Source organism: Onychomys torridus, chromosome 15, assembly GCF_903995425.1.
Source record: "Onychomys torridus chromosome 15, mOncTor1.1, whole genome shotgun sequence".
NCBI lineage: Eukaryota > Metazoa > Chordata > Mammalia > Rodentia > Cricetidae > Onychomys > Onychomys torridus.
The window spans coordinates 20,074,666-20,093,813 of record NC_050457.1 but is presented as its reverse complement, the minus strand read 5'-3'; the positions used below and the strand labels follow the sequence as shown (position 1 = coordinate 20,093,813).

At 41.6% G+C, this 19,148-nt stretch overlaps 1 protein-coding gene across 1 annotated transcript in view; it reads left to right on the top strand.

Moving 5' to 3' along the window:
- Positions 1-19,148, top strand: part of Ankdd1b (ankyrin repeat and death domain containing 1B) — a 61,993-nt gene that overhangs the window by 19,585 nt on the left and 23,260 nt on the right. The window contains 3 exon segments of the mRNA XM_036207366.1: positions 11,135-11,233; positions 12,938-12,997; positions 14,319-14,417. Coding sequence (XP_036063259.1) covers positions 11,135-11,233; positions 12,938-12,997; positions 14,319-14,417 — 258 coding nt within the window.

Sequence of the window (19,148 nt, the reverse complement as noted above, 5' to 3'; positions counted from 1 at the left end):
TTTAACTAGGCCTATGAGAACTTGGACGGAGCTCAGAACATGTCGGACCCTGGGAAATCCGGGAAGTCTCCTAGATGCACAGCCCTACATATCCCCGTGATGTTGCCAGAGGAGAGACATTACAGCCGGGAGTTTGAGGCTAAGTAGTCTGAATGTTTGGAATCTGTATGCCAGCCTCCATCCGTGATCACAACTAAAGAAACAACAATGTTGGGAGAGGGCTCAGTAGAAAAGAAGCTGCAAAAGCCTTTCGGATATTGGTCGAAAATGTACATGTGGTTGGTTATGCCTCTGCTGGCTGTGTGTGTTGGGAACATCTACTGGTCTAACAGAATCTGAGCTGGAAGTCCTTGTAAGTCAAATGCAGCTTCTTTGAGGGAGGGGGAGGAGTAAAGAGTGTAAGGGGAATTGAGAAGACATCTGTTTTCTCATTCAGGCATCCCTCAGTATCCATAGGGGATTGACTGGTTCCAGGACTTCTCTTGGATGCTAAAACAGGCAGAAATTCAAGTCCTTATGTAAAATGGTGTCATGCTTTATATAACCTACACACACAGCCCTCTGAGCTTTCTGAAACATCCCTGGATTGCTGTTAATATCTGCTTCAGCGATAATGCTGTGTAGTTTATTAAAGCATGTGGTGGGGTAAATGACAAAGAAAATGTCTACATGTTCAGTAGATGCAGGGTTTCCCCCCCTGAATATTTTGGATTTTGAGTAGTTCTATTCACCCATGGATGCATGGGCCAAATGTCTCTGAGGTGGCATTTAGCCAGAGCTATCAACTGCACTGTGGAAGGAGAACTCTCCCATATCTGTGCCCCACCTCCCTGCCTCTGGGCCCCATCTCCAGCTCTGAACACTCACAACCTTCCAGTTTGCCTTCCTGTCCTGCTTTAGTTACTCTTGGTTTTCTCCTTTTGCTGGGTTCTGTTTCCCATAAGGGGAAATGCTGTGAGGTGTGGAGGTACACAAAAAGACCCTGGAGCTGTATCCCAAAGATCCCTATGATGAAGAATGGATCAGATGGGACTTTGGATTTAATGTTAAATGGCTGGTCTTAACCTTTTTTGTTGCATTTGGTGACTTACTAAACTTGAAATGTAAAATAATTTATAATCGATCATTTCAACTCCTTAGACTTGTTTACAAGCAAAAAATTTAAATGCATCAAATTAGAACTAGATGCATAAAAATATGAACTAACAAAGGAAAACCAAAAAGAGACAAGAACCCTGGACACAGTTTATTCTAGTTAAAGAAAAGCACAGGATCCTTGGCCAGGAGGCATGGTGATCTGCTCCAGACATGAAGCCTGAGGCTCAGACACTCTTCTTGGACTTGGCTGGGAAGTTTTCCTGCCTTCCAAATATAGGGAATTCCTTGAGACTGCACTGGATAGAAGCCCACTAGAACATAATTCAGATGGGTTATGTTGTTTCTAAAAAAAAAAAAAAAAAAAAAAGAATAGAAACGATAAGAAACTTTATTTTCAAAAACGCATATGGCTTTGAAATTTCTATTGGTATTTTTGCCCAATCATACATATCCTAGACAAGAAAAAAGATTTATATCTTATTATTTACATCTTATTATCGCTTCATCTTTCTTTAAGGTACTTTTGAAGTATTTAAAACAACATATTAAACTCCTGTTCTGTGTAACTTGGCCTTTACATTTTTTTCTTCTTGGTAACATCTATAAAGGGCATCCAAAGTTCGAAGACTTAGCTCTTCTGTTGGAAAGCAAGATGCTTTGTCTGGGATAACTCAATCTTTCTTAAGCTTTCTGTGGGTGTGGATCCTCACTTTTGTGTAGCTATACAAAAATGTAAAGCTTTGCAGCAATCCTCGGGGGTGGGGGGTGGGGCGGGGAAAGACAGCCTATTTTAAAATTGAACAGACCTCTAATCCTTCTAGAGAAATAAGAAATGTTTGTCCTAGCTCTGGTTTACAGGTGATTAGCTGCTTCAAACTCATACAAGGGGTTTAATCCCCAGAGTCATATGTTAATGACACTAAGCCAACTCTGGTGTCAGGAGGTGGGGCCTCTGGGAAAGGATCAAGATTAGATGAGATCACCAGCGTGGAAACTCTGTGATTGAAACCTGATGGCTTTATAATGAGAGCAAGAGACACACTCCCTCTGTCTCTTGCTTCGTGACTCTTGCAACGTTTCAGGAGTCAGCCAGCAAGAAGGCTTTCCCAGACATGGGCCTAGACCTCCCCCCTTTTAGAACCATGAACCAAATAAACTTCTTTAGCTTTATAAAGTAGCCTGCCTTTGGTATCATAGTAATGAAAACAGAACACAGATTGATACATATATTTCATATAGTATATACATATATATGTATATATTAGAATTATAGTCCCCAAACTGATAAATATATATTAGGATTCTTTCTATTATAAGTAACAAAACTCATCTTAATCTGTGCTGAGAAATACAGATAATTGGCTAACTTATAAATGAGGTCTTTGAGGGAGTATCTTGCGGATTTCAGACATGGCGGGTCTAACGTTTTTTTTTTCCTTTCTGTAACCACTGACTATCATTTCACTACCGCTGGTCCTCCCTGTGCTCTTGGTGTAGTGGGAGGGTGTCTGTGCACAGCTTCCAGTTTACAGACTTATGGATCCTGACTCAAAGACAAAAGACCTTTCCTATCAAAGTTCATATATGAGTGTCACAAGCAATTCTGTTTGGTCCTATTTGAATCACGTGTTCAATTCAGAACCAGTCACCATGACCAACATGAGTTATATGATCACTTCCCGTGGCAGGAGGAAGTAAGGCAAAGTCTAGCAGTGCTCACTTCCCGTGGCAGGAGGAAGTAAGGCAAAGTCTAGCAGTGCTGAATGCAGTAAATGACATCATATGAAAAGGCATGACCATCAGCAAGCTGTGGTTCCCACATCTAAGTTGACTGGGGCCAAATATGACCTATGATAATGTTACAGGCCAGGAACCTAAGAAGATCTCCTAATGGACACTGAAGCCAACTGCATAATTCTATGACATAGCCAATTGCTTTAAAGAAGTCCCTGGGCCTTGGGATGAAGTTTTTCAGTAGAGACTTTTCTTTTCTTTTCTTTTTTCTTTTCTTTTCTTTTTTTTTTTTTTCGAGACAGGGTTTCTCTGTGTAGCTTTGGTGCCTTTCCTGGATCTCACTCTGTAGCCCAGGCTGGCCTCAAACTCACAGAGATCCACCTGGCTCTGCCTCCCGAGTGCTGGGATTAAAGGCATGTGCCACCACTGCCCGGCAAGACTTTTCTAACATGCATAAGCCCCTCGGTTCAGTCTCCAGCATTGGACAAATAAAGGCCACTAACCAAAGGCACTGGAAGTTATGGTCTTCTTTTGTCAACCTGATTAGGCTGATAGATGCCTAGGCAGCCAGGCAGGTGCACATCTAGTCTGAGACGGCTTGTCTAGGGATGATTAGACCGTGATGGCTCTGGCTTGTTCAGTGGTTTAATCTGTTGATTATGGATCAGAATTTGAATAGACTGTTGAGAGAAGATGGAACTGTGGGAAGTGGAGACCAGTTAGGGGAAGTGGGTCGGTTGGGATGTTCCTTTGAAGGGTGTCTTGGCCCAGGCTCCTTCCTGGCCTTTGCTTCCTGACTGCTGTATGTGTCTTGCCGGTATCATACCCTTGGTCAATGATGTGTCTATCTTGTTACAGCACAGAGGCCACGGAGCTAGCCAATAGTCAACGGACCCATGAGCCAAAATAAACCCTTCCTTGTTAACCTGTCAAGTATTTATCACCAAACTTTTTACAGAGGAGGATTTAGTTATCTCACGCACGTACAAGTGGCTTCGGTTGTGTCTGAATCCAGGAGTTCCTGCACTGCCCTCAGCACTCTTTACCCCTCTTCATTTTTCACTGTTCGAGCCTCACTCCTAGTCACAGTCTACGTATCAAGTGGCAAGGAGGGCTAACGACATCTTAGCTGACGACTCTAGAATAAATATAGAATGTGTCAGGAAGAAAAAAAAAAAACCAACCCATGGCTGGCTCTGACTGGCCTGGTGTGATGTGTGGCCAACTCAGTCAAGTAGTACTGGGTGGAAGTAGTAGGAATCTCAGAGTTAAGAGTTGCATCAAAATGGCCTAAGGGCCGTGTTCCAGAGGAAATGATTATGGGCAGAGATTGGGTAGTAGGTGTGTTTTTATTTTTTAATTAATTAATTAATTTTTCTATTATCAGCTTGATATAGTATAAATTCTTATCCTAATAGTGAAATGTTTGATTGAGGCTTGCCCAGTAATTGAGTAAAACCAAAACTTATTATATCTGGAAGAAACGGACAATTTTCTGGATAGATACCACATACCAAAGTTAAATCAAGACAGATAAACTACTTAAATAGACCAATAACCCCTAAAGAAATAGAAACAGTCATCAAAATCTCCCAACCAAAAAAATCCCAGGACCAGATGGTTTCAGTGCAGAATTCTACCAGATTTTCAAAAGAACTAATTCCAACACTCTTCAAATTGTTCCACACAATAGAAACAGAAGGAACATTACCAAACTCTTTTTATGAGGATACAATTACCCTGATACCCAAGCCACACAAAGATGCAACAAAGAAAGAGAATTACAGACCAGGCTCCCTCATGAACATTGATGCAAAACCATGCAACAAAATATTGGCAAACAGAATCCAAGAACACATCAAAAAATTATCTATCATGACCAAGTACGTTTCATCCCAGGGATGCAAGGATGGTTCAACACAGGAAAATCTGTCAATGTAATACACCATATAAACAAACTGAAAGAAAAAAACACATGATCATCTCATTAGATGCTAAAAAAGCCTTTGACAAAATCCAACACCCCTTCATGATAAAGGTCTTAGAGAGATCAGGAATACAAGGAACATTCCTAAACATAAAAAAGGCAATTTACAGCAAGCCAACAGCCACCATCAAATTAAATGGAGAGAAACTCAAAGCGATTCTACTAAAATCACGAACAAGACAAGGCTGTCCACTCTCCTATATTTACTCAATATAGTACTTGAAGTTCTAGCTAAAGCATTAAGACAACAAAAGGAGATCAAAGGGATACAATTGGAAAGGAAGAAGTCAAACTTTCACTATTTGCAGATGACATGATAGTATACATAAGTGACCCCAAAAATTCTACCAGGGAACTCCTACAGCGGATAAACTCCTTCAGTAGGTGTGTTTTTAATCTCCTGATAAGGTACATCAGCCACCTTCACAGGCTGCTTTCTGTCTCCTCTCACTGTCCACACACCGTCACATTAACTAGTACTCTCACCCCGTTACCAGTACTCAATTACTAAATTACCATGTGAACATGTGCGTGTGTGCCTCTCTTCTCTGGAGGACCCCTCCTCTCTACTTTTCCTCCTGGTTACTCTATTGCTTAGCACAATATCTGCATACATAAATACTCAGTAAACTTGTGGACCACATGAATGATGTGCAATGTGTGACATAGGTGGTGGTTTGAATAAGAATGGCCCGTAGGCTCTTAGATTGGAATGCTTCGTCATCAGGTAGTGGCCATTAGGAGGTGTTGGCCTTGTTGGAGTAGGTCTGGCCTTGTTGGAGGAAGTGTGTCACTGGTGGTGGGCTACTGCTGCCATGAGGACCAGCCCCTAGCAGCTCAGGGTTTGAGGGGGACCCAGCGGAGTCGGCTATTACTCAACTTGACTTTTCTGTCTGAGAGAGTTAAAATGTAATTCTGTGGGCCAGCGAGGGGGGCTAAACTTAACTCTCTGGGGCTGATGTGAAGGTAAACACACACACACACACACACACACACACACACACAAACACACACACACTTAGGGTCTTTCTCTGTTCTCTCTCCTTCTCGCTTGTTATTCTTTTCTTACCTCTATCTAGATGTATCCCTTCTATCTCTCTTGATGTCTTTCTTCTAACTAACTTCACTTCTTCCTTATAGCTTACATATCCCAGCAAAATCTTTCAAGCAGTTAAAAATGATAATGTGGTTGCATTCTATTTTCAAGTGAATGATTGCAATTAATACAGGTAAAAACCATGTTCCTCATTTCCCTTACATGATTAAATAGCCTATGTATTTTAGATGAAAAACAAGTTATCCCAAGAACCCACATAATTCATACCCAAGCAACTTGTTATAGATGAACAGAGTGTGAGCAAGCAAGGTGTTTTCTTAGCTGGTTCTTTTGCTGCCAGGCTGCATTTTGTGGTTACAATAAAAGATCAGTCACTTTATTACTTATCTTATAGGGCAATCTTCCTTCCTTCCTTCCTTCCTTCCTTCCTTCCTTCCTTCCTTCCTTCCTTCCTTCCTTGCCCCTCTCTCTCCTCTCTCTCTTTCTTTCTTTCTTTCTTTCTTTTTATTTTCTTGAGACAGGGTTTCTCTGTGTAACAATTCTAAGCTGTCCTGGAACTCGATTTGTAGACCAGGTTGGCCTTGAACTCACAGAGATCCACCTGCCTCTGCCTCCCAAGTGCTGGGATTAAAGGCCTGTGCCACCATCAACCACCAGCCCTCAAAAGGTAATCTTATAAAGAATCTTAAAAGAACCACAAACTTTTATACATGAAAAACAATCAGTCATCTCTACTTTAAATCCTCAGGATGTATGCCTATCCATCAACAGATTTTTATATCTGGAGGCTGAGGACAGAAATGGGTACAAGGAATCTTTGATCACCAACCAATCCTATCAAGAAAGGCTGATGTCAGCTAATAATAATTGGGCTGCTTTGTTCTTGTTCCCTGACCTTAACGAGTCCCTCACTCAACTGTGTACCTTTCTAAACTTTAGATTGTTTCTGAAGGTTTTTTTTTTTAACCTCAAAGCCATTAATAGAAATATCTTAATCTAAACTTAAGTCATATTTACAGCTTTGTTCTAGCTATGATGCACACTGAAACCTGTGAACACATCTCTCAACATTAAGATTAAAAGAATTTGAGCTAGCTAGGTTTCTGGGACACAATTGTTTTTCTTAATCATTAACCTAAGCCACAGTCTCTGTGGCTTCTCAAGAGAAACTAGCTATGTGACATTTCCTTGTTATTTTCTATCCTTTGTAGCCCCTGATTTATCAGGGGGTGGGGACAACACCATGTCTTGCCTATATTAGTTTTTCCACTAAGCTAACCTCTATCACAATTTGTCACTATGTTTATTAAAGACCCTCAATCATCAAAATCCTATTTAAACTAACACTATCATTATATAAAATCATTGCTTCAGTTAAACAATACATCTTAAGAGGAACTGATCTTTATAATAATCCGCAGGTTAAAATGCCCAGTAGAGTGGAATGTTTCCATTAGAGGCACCCATCCCCACCATGCCGGATACTGGAGAAAAATGGCAGCAGCAACCATGCAAAGACACCGCAGCAGCAAGAGACACTCTGGGGTTGAGGCTCTCGGGGCCTTGCCTATCTGACATTCACCCATCAGTGCCTTGGATGCTAGTGGGCGGATCCCTAAAGTCAATTGCCACCAGCTGCTTCCTTGAAGTGGCCATTGGCAGTGGGCTTTGGGGTTTCAAATACTCAAGCCAGACCCAGTGTTTGGCTCTTCCTGCTGCCTGAGAATCAAGATGTAGAACTCTCAGCTCCTCCCCAGCACCATGTCTGCCTTTGTCCCGCCATGATGACAAAGCCTCTGGAACTGTAAGCAAGCCCCGACTCAATGCTTTCTTTTATGAGTCGCTGAGGTCATGGTGTCTCTCCACAGCAACAGAACACTGACTAAGACAATATTATTTTTTATTTAGTATAAAATCAGTGCCTCTTGTTGCCCCTTTCATGATGTATGTGTTACTTAGCTTTGTTCTCACTGGGACACACACACCCAAGAGAACAGTTTAAAACGAGGAAAGATTTATCGAAGCTCATGACTGCAGAGGTTTTATTTATCATGTCAGGAAGTGTGTGGCAGAGCACAGCAGCTTTCGTCATGGTGGCTAGGAAGCAGAGCTGAGCACATTAGGACAGAGCCAGCACAGGACAGGCCCTAAGGACAGGCCCTCAGTGACTGACATCCTCCAGCCAGGCCCATCTCCCACCGTTCTGTCACCTCCAATAATCTATTCAAAACTCGAATCCATCAATGGATTAAACCATTCATTAGGTCAAAGCCCACAACTTCAAATCCTGCCTGGAGACGCCCTCACAAACACCCCTAGAGGTGTGTGTGCTTTACTAATGTCCTGGCTGTCTCATAATCCAATCGAGTTGATAAGTAAGATGAATCACCACAAGTTGTTCATATGACTCTTCACCTGTTGTTGTCATTTGTGGATATTTGTGGTAAGTCACATACAGTAACTATCAGTCTGTCGTTTTCAAATGAACTAGCTTTTGTCACTCAGTCGTAGCCCAAATTGCAGGAGGGAAACTGTGGCTCCTACCTAACTGTCCCTTCCCTTGACCCTATGGTGATTTCCTGAGAATAAGGAAGGCAGTGAACCCTTCTAGCTTTGAAGACCAGGAGATGTAGGTCTAAGGACAATGAATTACCTGAACGTTTTGGTGCTAGCTCATTTCTCTGGCTTCTGCCCATTCATGGACACAGATCTCCATAGGTCTGATCTCAGCAGATGCTTTTCATTTTGTCCAACAGGCACTGGACTATTTTAGCCTCTTTCTCTGCCTTTTTCCTCCCTTATAAGCAAAAAGTGATCATGATCTTTTTGTTAAACATCATTAGCAAGCAATTAGCTGACAGATTCAGAACCCCATTTATAGAATCTTGTACCCTCTTTACATTAAAGGCATCTTGGTAAACTCTCAGTTAACACATTAAGCCAAGCTGAGTTTCCTTCTTTCTAGTTGAGGAAAATTCATCCAGTTTCCTTTTTCTTTTTTAAAAATAGCTCAATTGAAAAATTAAGTTTTCTGTGCATCTTTCACTTTTCCTGATGACATTTTTGGCTGTTGAAAATGCAGTCTCCATTACCAACAGGAAAACTTGGAGAAATTACCATTATTCAAAAATTCTGTATTTGAAGAACCATATCTAAACACATCTCTCTTCACTGAAGTTTCTGCATGTCTCTGCTCCATTCTTCCTTTCCATTTCAAATAGACCCACTGTTAGGATTCTGCGCCACGCCAGCCAAATGACTGCACATGCGCAGTTTGGGGTCTTGTGTCTTACATCATCAGTGTGCGCTGGTGACTATGTATGCACCTTAAAAGCTGGACGCAGACCCCACCTTCTCTCTCTCTGCTCTGCTCCCTGCTCTGCTTCCCCCCCCCATCTTTCTCTCTCTCCAGGCCTGGCTCTCCTCTTTCCCCTCCCACCCTTCCCCTCCTAATAAAGCTCTGAAAACTAACACTGGGTTCTGTCGTGACCGTGACCTTTCCATGCGGTACCCAGTGCTGCCACCAACGCCGTTAATCATCCTTTCACCCATCCTCGAGAGTTTTCTGGTTGATTCTTAGAAAAATAACCAGTGAATACTGTTATGCCCAGATCACAGGGACTCCCAGAAGACCACCACAGAGACTGAAATCACAGAGACCAGCAAAGAGCCTCTATTTCAAGCCCAGAGCTTGGACTCTCTCTCTCTCTCTCTCTCTCTCTCTCTCTCTCTCTCTCTCTCTCTCCCTGTGTGTGTGTGTGTGTGTGTGTGTGTGTGTGTGTGTGTGTCCAATGCATCAACACATCAACACATCAGTGAGAGCAGAGAGCCCGAGCCCAGTCAGGATAGGGTTTTTATCATAGTAGAGGTTAGGATGAGGGGATTTCCAGAGTTCAGGACCCTGATTGGCTGACATTTGTCTAGGGGTTCAAGTATGTTCTGGGAATGTTTGGCATGTTGGATATTTCCCCTTAGATGCTGGCCCTCCCTGGGTAGGGTTAACTTATGGCTTTTTCTGGAGACCAGGTGGCACCTACCTGTAAGCCTGTCATGGCAGCTGTGTAGTCAAGCTGTTTTAGGGCCCTCACAAATATGACCTCAAATTTGATTATGGGAGGTCTAGAGAGCTGGCTCAGTGGTTAAGAGCACTTGCTGCTCTTGCAGAGGACCTGGGTTCAGTTCTTAGCCCCAACGTGGAGGCTCACAACTGCTTTCAGCTCCAGTTCCAAGTGATCCAAGCATGGGAAAACACATGCCTGCCCATGGCAAATATGACACTGACAAGAACTGCCTTTTCCCTTTCCTCCCCTTGATAAAAACCATTAGATTAATTTCCTAAAACTAGCCCCCAAGGCTTATTCCTTTATTTGACCACTGACTCATTCCTGAGACAAAACACCAAGGTCCAACAATCAATATTCATTATTTGGCTAACATGGCCAGTCAGGTTTTATCAACTCACCCTAGCACAGACTCCCCCGTTTCCCCCCTTAAAACCCCACTCCTGAAAAAACTACCTGCTTGTTGCAACTGCTTGTCTGCCTTTGCAGCTTCTCCCCATGCCCCTGCCGTCCCCTCCTGAGTAATAAATCTCCTTTGTGTTGAGAATTTGGTATCTAGGTGTGTCCTGTACCAACTCTGAGGGGGGTGTCCTCCTTTACAGATCCAATGTTCTCTTCTGGTCTCTGAGGGTACCATGCGTGCATGTGATACACATACATGCACTCAAGGTTTATCTACACACATTAAATAAAAATAAATACATCTTTAAGAATAAAGTAAAATTAATTCAGTTGACCAATGTTGTACCTGAATGAGCTTCACGTGGGTTAAACACTAAAGAATTACCAGTAAGACTCAGGGTGATGCTCAGGAGCTTCAAACAGGATCTGGCACTAGCTAATGTCTTGATCCATTCAGGAATCCTTGCTGCATTTGAAATGGCATCTGATCATCAGACTGTGATATATATAGTGTTTCTCCTATACTCCAGGGGACCTCTTCTGAACACTTGGTGCCATGAAACTGATTCACTGTTGACATGGGTTTCCCCACAGTTCTGATGGCAACCCAGAAGAGGATCAGCGTAGGTTCAGAGACATTATCATCCCCTTCCTGTGAGAAGGGAGCTGGGATTGACAGGACCAGAAGGACCATCTTCGCTGTCTCATTCCCTTTAAAATACTCCCCACTCCCTGTCGTTTATCCCAATTGTTTGCTAAGTGTGAAATAAACAGAGAATTTGTGATTGGTTTCAGAGAGGAAGAAAACCATTTCTTCTGGCAGCTGAGAGGGGCCGTGTTGAAATGATTGAAAAACTTACCTTCCTTAATCTGCATACTTCAGAAAAGGATGAGGTGAGTTGGAATTAGGTTTTCTTATTTGTCTGTTTTTTGGTTTTTTTTTTTTAAACTGAGAACAAAGAGGAGAAACAGTTGGTGTGGGGATTAACAATCAGCATGTAGATTGTATGACAGATTTTTTTCTGATCCACAGTAGAGTTCTTAAATTGTTACTACTGAGAGACTCATGGACTATGCAGGTAAAATCCATCAATTTTTGCTGTAGGTTGTCATGATTGGTAGGTGGTTTTTTGTTTTTGTTTTGAGACAAGGTCTTTATGTAATCCTGGCTGTCCTGGAGCTTGATATATAGACCAGATTGGCCTTGAATTTACAGAGATTCACCAGCTTCTGCCTCTTGAGTGCTGAGATTAAAGGCATCCACCACCAGGCCTGGCTATGATTGCTAGTTTTTGCTTCATAATTAAAAAAACAAAACAAAACATCTTTTTAAGACAGGGTTTCTCTATGTACAACTCACTCTGTAGACCAGGCTGGCTTTGAACTAACAGATATCCACCTGCCACTGCTTCCCGAGTGCTGGGACTAAAGGTGTATGCTGCCACCTCCCAGCCATAAATGTTTTGAAATTAGTTTACTTCATGGATTTTTCTACTTCATGTTGGGTTTGACTCTTCTAAATCAGAACCTTGATGACCTTCACCTCAAAGCTGCCTACAATGTGTTGTTTCCTAAACGAAGGACACACTCCTAGGAAGGCCCGACCCTCTCCTCTCCTTCCCTGAGGACTGCTTCAGACTTGGTCCCACATTAACTGTGAAGGGAAAACTCACAAGGTAGCCATCCACATGGACATCTTTGATGACGTTATTAGGGTAAATTTCCAGATGCAGAATTATAAGTCTATGAATTTTGCACTGTATTATCTTTTTTTAAAAAAATATTTAACATTTATTTATTTGTTTGTTTGTTTAGTTTTATAAGATCTTTATTGACAGATAATTCACATAGTATACAATTTTCCTGTTTGCACAATTTGATAGACTTTAGTCCAGCAGCCTCATAGGCCCATGACATCATCACCACTTCCTGTTTTAGAACATTCTGTCTTCAATTTCTTTCTTTCTTTCTTCCTTTCTTCCTTTCTCTCTCTCTCTCTCTCTCTCTCTCTCTCTCTCTCTCTCTCTTTCGTATGTATGTATGTATGTATGTATGTATGTATGTATGTATTTTGTGGAAAGCTGAATGCCGTTTATTGAAGGAGGGAGGAGGTCTTAAATACAGGCTTACAGCACAATGGGAAAACCCCCGTAGGGCAGAAGTTTACTACCAATGTTTACAATCTTGCATCTAAGCTGTTAACGCCCCATATGCAGGATACACAGACAAGGAACTTCCCTTAAGCATTCAGGACCATATTATCTTTTGATATGTGTCACTAATATTACTGCTCAGGTTGCTTTTATCCGGGTACCCTAACATAGACTAGGTCCAGTTATTTTGTTGTTCTTTTTTTTTTCCTAAAAGAGTGGTACCAAATTCAAGCAAGAATAATTTTTTTTTTCTCCTACTGGTTCAAATAGCCAAGGCTTTTCATTTAAAACTTAAAAATTGATTTAAAGCTTTACTTAAAACTGGATACTGTCTATATTCTGCTTTCACCAAAGAAAAAGCTTCCAGAAGCCATGCTGTGCCCTGGTGTTGGAGGGTGTGTTCTTCGGCACAGGCAATTTCACCTGGAGTGCATTTCCATTTCAGGAAGGGAACACTGTGCAGGTACTACTAACTCAGTGGCCGGAAGTAAATGAGACCAATGAGGTAAGTGGGCATGCAGAGCCAGGCTGTTTTCTTCAAGTAGCCTCCACTGGGAGTTTGCTCATTCACTCAAAAAGCCGTTTGTAAGTGTAGGGAGAGGAGAGATGACACCAGAGGAACATGGTATTCCAGACACAACAGAGACTGTGGCTGTAGGCACAGAGCCTGCACAGGTTCAAGCCCGATGGGGTCTCAGGGTTGGGAAGGGGAAGTGGACCCAAGCTTCCAGCTCTGAGGAGCTGTCCCCAATTGACAACTGCTTGCAAAGAAAAAATTTATTTTCTCCAGTGGAGTCTCACTGGATATAAAACTGCACTCAAGGGAGTCTCTACACCCAGCAGTGGATGCCAACACAAAAAGAACTCAATAGTGTTTTTGTAGACTTTTTGTCTCATGTTGCTCTATTTGGATATTTTTTTGTCTGACTTGTTTTTACTTGAATGTTATGGTTTTGGATTTTGTGGTTTTATGGGTTTTGTTTGTGTGTGTGTTTCTTGTTTGTGTTTGTTTTTAAATTCTGCTTTATTTGTTTGCCTGATTGTTTACTAAAGAGAAAGAGAGAAAGAAAAGGCATGGAGGTGGGTGAATGGGGAGGTGGGGAGGACCTGGAAGGGGTTGAGGGAAGAGAAGCTGTGATCAGAATATATTGCATGAAAAAAAATATTTCCAATAAAAAAAAAGAGGATGAGGAGGAAGAGGAGGAGAAGGAGGAGGAGGGGGAGGAGGAGGAAGTCGTCGTCATTTGTTTTTGAAATGTGTATTTACACTGGAGTCCTACAGGACAAGAAAGACATGGGGGAAATGTGATTATAGCTGTATACTCAATATGCCATGAGAATCTATTTCAGAAATCCCGGCCTTCAAATAGGTGGCAATATCTTATCTCTGTTTTACCATTCCAGTGGGCTTTGGCAGAGAGAGTTGGCTTTTGTTATTGCTTTTTATTTTCCTGGGGTATGTAAGTATGTGTGCATAAAAGACATGGTGTGTCCTGGGACCGACCAGGTCAGGAGGACAGAAACTGAGGATAGTTGGGTTGAGTAGCTAAAACATATAGATGATGAAAGCTCTGATCACCAGCTGTTTAGTTTTTCTTGCCTATAAAATGGGAATAAAATGAATCCTTCCCTTCTAGGATTATCATATGATTTGACTCTTCCAAAGTGTGTGGTCTTGGCAGTGTATGTTGGCACATAAATGCTAAGTAATGCTAACAGCAACAAAAGAATCATGCATAAAAGATATTGGAAGCATGCTGTTTTTCAAAGTATTTTTATTATATGCCAAGGGGAAATTAATTTTAACTTCGTTTTCTTTTAGTCAGAATGGAGAAACTCCATTCATGTTGGCTTTTGAAGGAGGTCGTGAAGAATGCAGCTGATTACTCCTGGCAGGAGGAAATGATGTCAGCATTCCAAACAGAGTATGCAATCTGTGCTGAGGCCAGCCCTACAGTGGCAGGAGAGCTTGGAATATGCTTTGGAACTCTGGTCCTTAATTGATGGTTTACTAGATTTTTATAGAATTAAAGTTTTAGTATGTTCTGTTTTCCATAAGAATGAATTACTGCCGGGTGGTGGTGGCGGCGGCGCACGCCTTCAATCCCAGCACTCGGGAGACAGAGCCAGGCGGATCTCTGTGAGTTTGAGGCCAGCCTAGTCTACAGAGTGAGTTCCAGGACAGACACCAAAACTACACAGAGAAACCCTGTCTCAAAAAAACAAACAAACAACAACAACAACAAAATAGAATGAGTTACCACAGATAATCTTCATTAATGTCTCTTCAAAAACAATGTGGTTCCTCTAATTCATTTGGGGAATGACTGAAAAGGAGACAAAAGGAGCAAAGACCTGTCACAGGGAGATGACAGACACTCCACTTCATTGATAGCAGATACTAAAGAAGAAAAAAGTTTGCTGTGTGAAAGTTCCATGGGTCATCCTGGGCCCAAAGAGTGCAGGTTGCTGTCTGCCTCTAAATATAAAATACTTTTATTGAGTCATGACTCTAAGAGACTTTGAAACTTCCAAGACTAGTGTTTTAGTTACCATCCTACTTCTATACAGAGACACCATGAACCAGGCAGCTCATAAAAGAAAGCCTTTCATTGGGGGCTTGCTCACAGTTTCAGAGGGTGAGTCCACGAGCATCACGGTGGAGAGCATGGCCCCAGGCAGGCATGGCACTGGAGCAATACCTAAGAGCTTACATCCTGAACCACAGGCAGCAGGCAAAGAGTAAGAGTGGGCTTCACATGCTTTTGAAACCTCAGCACCCACCCCCAGTGACACACCTCTTCCAGTAAGGCCACACTTACTCCAGTAAGGCCACACCTGCTAATCCTTCCTAAACAGTTCATTAATTGGGGAAAATAAAACCATTCTAATATATGGGCCCATGGGCCATTCTTATGCAAACCACCACAACTAGGTTACTAGCTTAAGATAAAAAAAAAAAAACCAAAAAACAAAAAACAAAACTATAACTGAGAATGAGCAAGAACCTAATCCAGGCTCATGCTCCAATGGCAGTGCAAAGACTGGAACTCTCGCTGGTGGCTGTGTCTTCAGACGGGTTACTGTGATTTTCTGATTAATATTAAATTACCATGAAAATAACTGATGACAGAAAATTCAAATGGTATCTAAAAGAGTATGTGATTTAAAAAGCGGCTTTCTCCAACTCTACATTTCAGTTCTGCTCCCCAGAACTCATGTCTCCGAAGTTTACTTAGTCTCCCAGGAAGTGTCCATGCATTCACAGGGAAAGGGTGACTGGACAGGACATTCATCTGCACAGTAGCACACTATGTACTTTATGCTACTCTGCACCTTGCTGTTGCTTTTAATTTAATCTTCGTATTAGCACAATGTGTAAACAGTTCCTTTACAGGGACTGGAGAGATGACTCAGTGGTTAAGAGCACTGGCTGCTCTTCCAGAGGTCCTGAGTTCAATTCCCAGCAACCACATGGCAGCTCACACAACTGTCTATCATTCCAGTTCCAGGGGACCTGACACCCATGGCAAAAGACCAATGCACATAAAATAAAAATAAATAAAACCCCAACAATTCTTTACAAAAGGTTCAAAGCCCCAAACAATGTCTTCTGCCCTAGCACACTGCTGTCATGAGTAGAGTCTTCTGAAAAAAGCTTTGTGTTACTTCATCATGTGTGGGAAATTATTAGAGCATTTAAAAGGGGGTGGGGAGAGTCTAGACCTTTCCCTGAAATAGATGATGACGTCACTATCAATGGCCAGAGAAGTCATACAACCTGTAAGTGTAATGAATAGCAAGACACAGCCAGATAAGAGTGTGGTGAATTTATTAATTGGAAAAATATGTGCCTTTTAAAAATCATAATGCTGAGTTCAAGGCCAGCCTGGACTACAGAGTGAATTCCAAAAAGGCACAAAGCTACACAGAGAAACCCTGTCTTGAAAAACCAATCAATCAATCAATAAAAATAAATAAATAAAAATCATAATGCAAAAAAACAAAATCACAGTGCATGGACCTTCATGTAGGCAAAACACTCATACATATAAAACAAATCTTGAGAAATTATAATGAACATACTGTAAATATTACTTTATATAAAATGTTTATTATGGAACACTAATTAAAAGTAATATAATAAATGTTAATAGAGTTACAGACATTGACAAGTATCTTAAGAGAGAATATAATCAAAAATAGTGAGTTTCTTCTCAGTGATATTGGAAGGTTATTGATACAACAAGCACAGACTAAGTTTAGAATATGTCTGCTGCAGAGACGGCTCAGGAGTTAAGAGCACCTGGCTGCTCTTCCAGAGGACCTGGGTTCAGTTCGCAGGACCCACATCAGGCAATTTACAATTATCTGTAACTCCAGTTTTAGGGGTATGCTGCCTCCACAGGCACCTGCAGTCAAGTGCACATACCCATATGCAGTCAGACAGACAGACAGACACACACACACACACACACACACACACCTATACCCATTTAAAAATAATAAAAAGTAAATCTTTAAAAATAAAAGAGTTCAGGATGTGGAAATCTGCCTTGTCCCTGGAAGGCATCTATTCCGAGTCCTTGGGATGGCCTCCCTGCTTAGCAGGGCTCTGAGGCTCGCTCCTTCATCCGAACCCCATAGCTTCCATATTTGCTTATTCTGCCTTATCAGAATTTGGCTTTACTGTGAATGTCACATGCACAAGCTCACATTCTTCCCTTCTAGGACAGCACACTCCCATCATCCACACTCTTTCAGCAACAGCCTCAGCTGATGGGAGTTTCCAAAAGTCCATGTCAGCTCTTACCAGAGTCATTGCTTGAATAGGTTTGTGTCTCCCCATCACCAAGGAGTTTAATCTCCAAAGCCTCAGGAGAGCAGAAATGTAATCCAACCATGGTATTTAGAGGCACAGCCTTTCTAAAGTGATTAGTTCATGAATCCCATGATTGATTGTATCCTGGTAAGTTTATAAGGAGAGGGAGAAAGACCATGTGGATGGAGATACACACCATAGCACTGTGATATGATGCAACCTAGAGAGTCTCATCCCAGAGCCCACTCCAGGACATTTGGACTTCCTTTCTGAGCAAAATAAACCTCACTTCCTTATAAATTAGCCTACCTCAAGTACTTTGTGATAGTAATGAAAATTACTACTATTTCTAGAGGGTTTTGCCTTTGTTCATTAGCATAGTTCCTAGATAAATAATCCCAGCACCTACTATACTCCAGAATTGTTCCCAACTGTCCTGGAGAAGACTCCTAGGAAATAAGCAGTGTGTAGTAAGAAGCCAGCTTCAGTAGCACACACGACTACATTGTTTCTGTGTTTCAGACTTCATTTTGCTTTTACATCTGCAGGGAGATGTGTTCAGTCACAGGAACACTTCACTTTGCTGATACCAACTTTGCTTGGCCTCTAGGCTTTTGTGTTCTCTTGGGCCTCCCTGTCACTAATGAGGGAAAGTACACAATTGAGTCATTTCAGAGAAAGCAATTGGAGTAAGAGCATGGATTTGGTTGTTAGCAGACTTCCTCCATTTGTGCTAGATGGAGAGACTGCCCAGTTTGGGCACTAGGCTCTCTTCAGCATTGTACCAGCTGCCATAAGCCTTATATCATATCCTATCAAATGTATTTAAATATCCCTACATTTCTAATATGTATTACCACTTGTTACTCTAAACAGATCTTTTATTTTTATTTTTATAATTATTTGGCTACAGTGAACTTTATCTAGTTTATAAGTGATTTCTTAGAACATTGTGTATATACTTGGAAATTTTCAGGAGGTTAAAAAATGAAAACTGTAAGTCATTTACAAATATAATGAATATTTTATGATATTACATTTAACAATCAATGAAGTAGGAATGTGTCAATTAAATATTTATTCACTTCAATTTTGTGGCTTTCTTTTGGTATCTTGGAACCAGTAGTTATTATTTTTTCTTAAGTTTCACATATTTCTGGGGCTGGAGAGATGGCTCAGTGGTTAAGGAGCACTGGCTGCTCTTCCAGAGGACTGGGGTTCCATTCCCAGTGCCTACATGGTGGCTCATAGCTGTCTGTAACTCCAGTTCCAGGGGATCTGATACTCTGTTCTAGTCTCCATGGGGACAAGGCATACACATAGTGTACAGACATACATGTAGACAAAACATCCATATGCATGAAATAAAATAAGTTGCACCAATTCTTTTGTTTCTTATAAAACCCATGGGCCACATGTGTTGTGCCGATAGGGTTGTGTACAAGGCTCCATAGGATGCTGGCTTTGAGTTCTTCAGACATTAGTTTCGGATTTAGGTGGCCTCAGATCTTCCCAGCGATGTCCCCACCATTCTGATCTCAGTCTAGATGTCACTCTACCCAAAGAGGCATTCTTGGTCATTCACTACAAGATAGCTGCCCAGTCGGCTCTTCAGTTCGCATTGTAGCTGACAATAACCAGGCAGTGTTATTCCCCTGGGGACATCTAGAATCTGTTAATTATATTTTAATCTAAAGCTATTCAGACACCAGTCCGCCAGTCCACCCGGCCATGGGCCAATTCACTGTCTACCTTACTGGAATAGAATATCAGGCATCCTATAGATATGCTTAACAGACATGTCCTTCTAACACAGTTTGTCACATAATGAGTG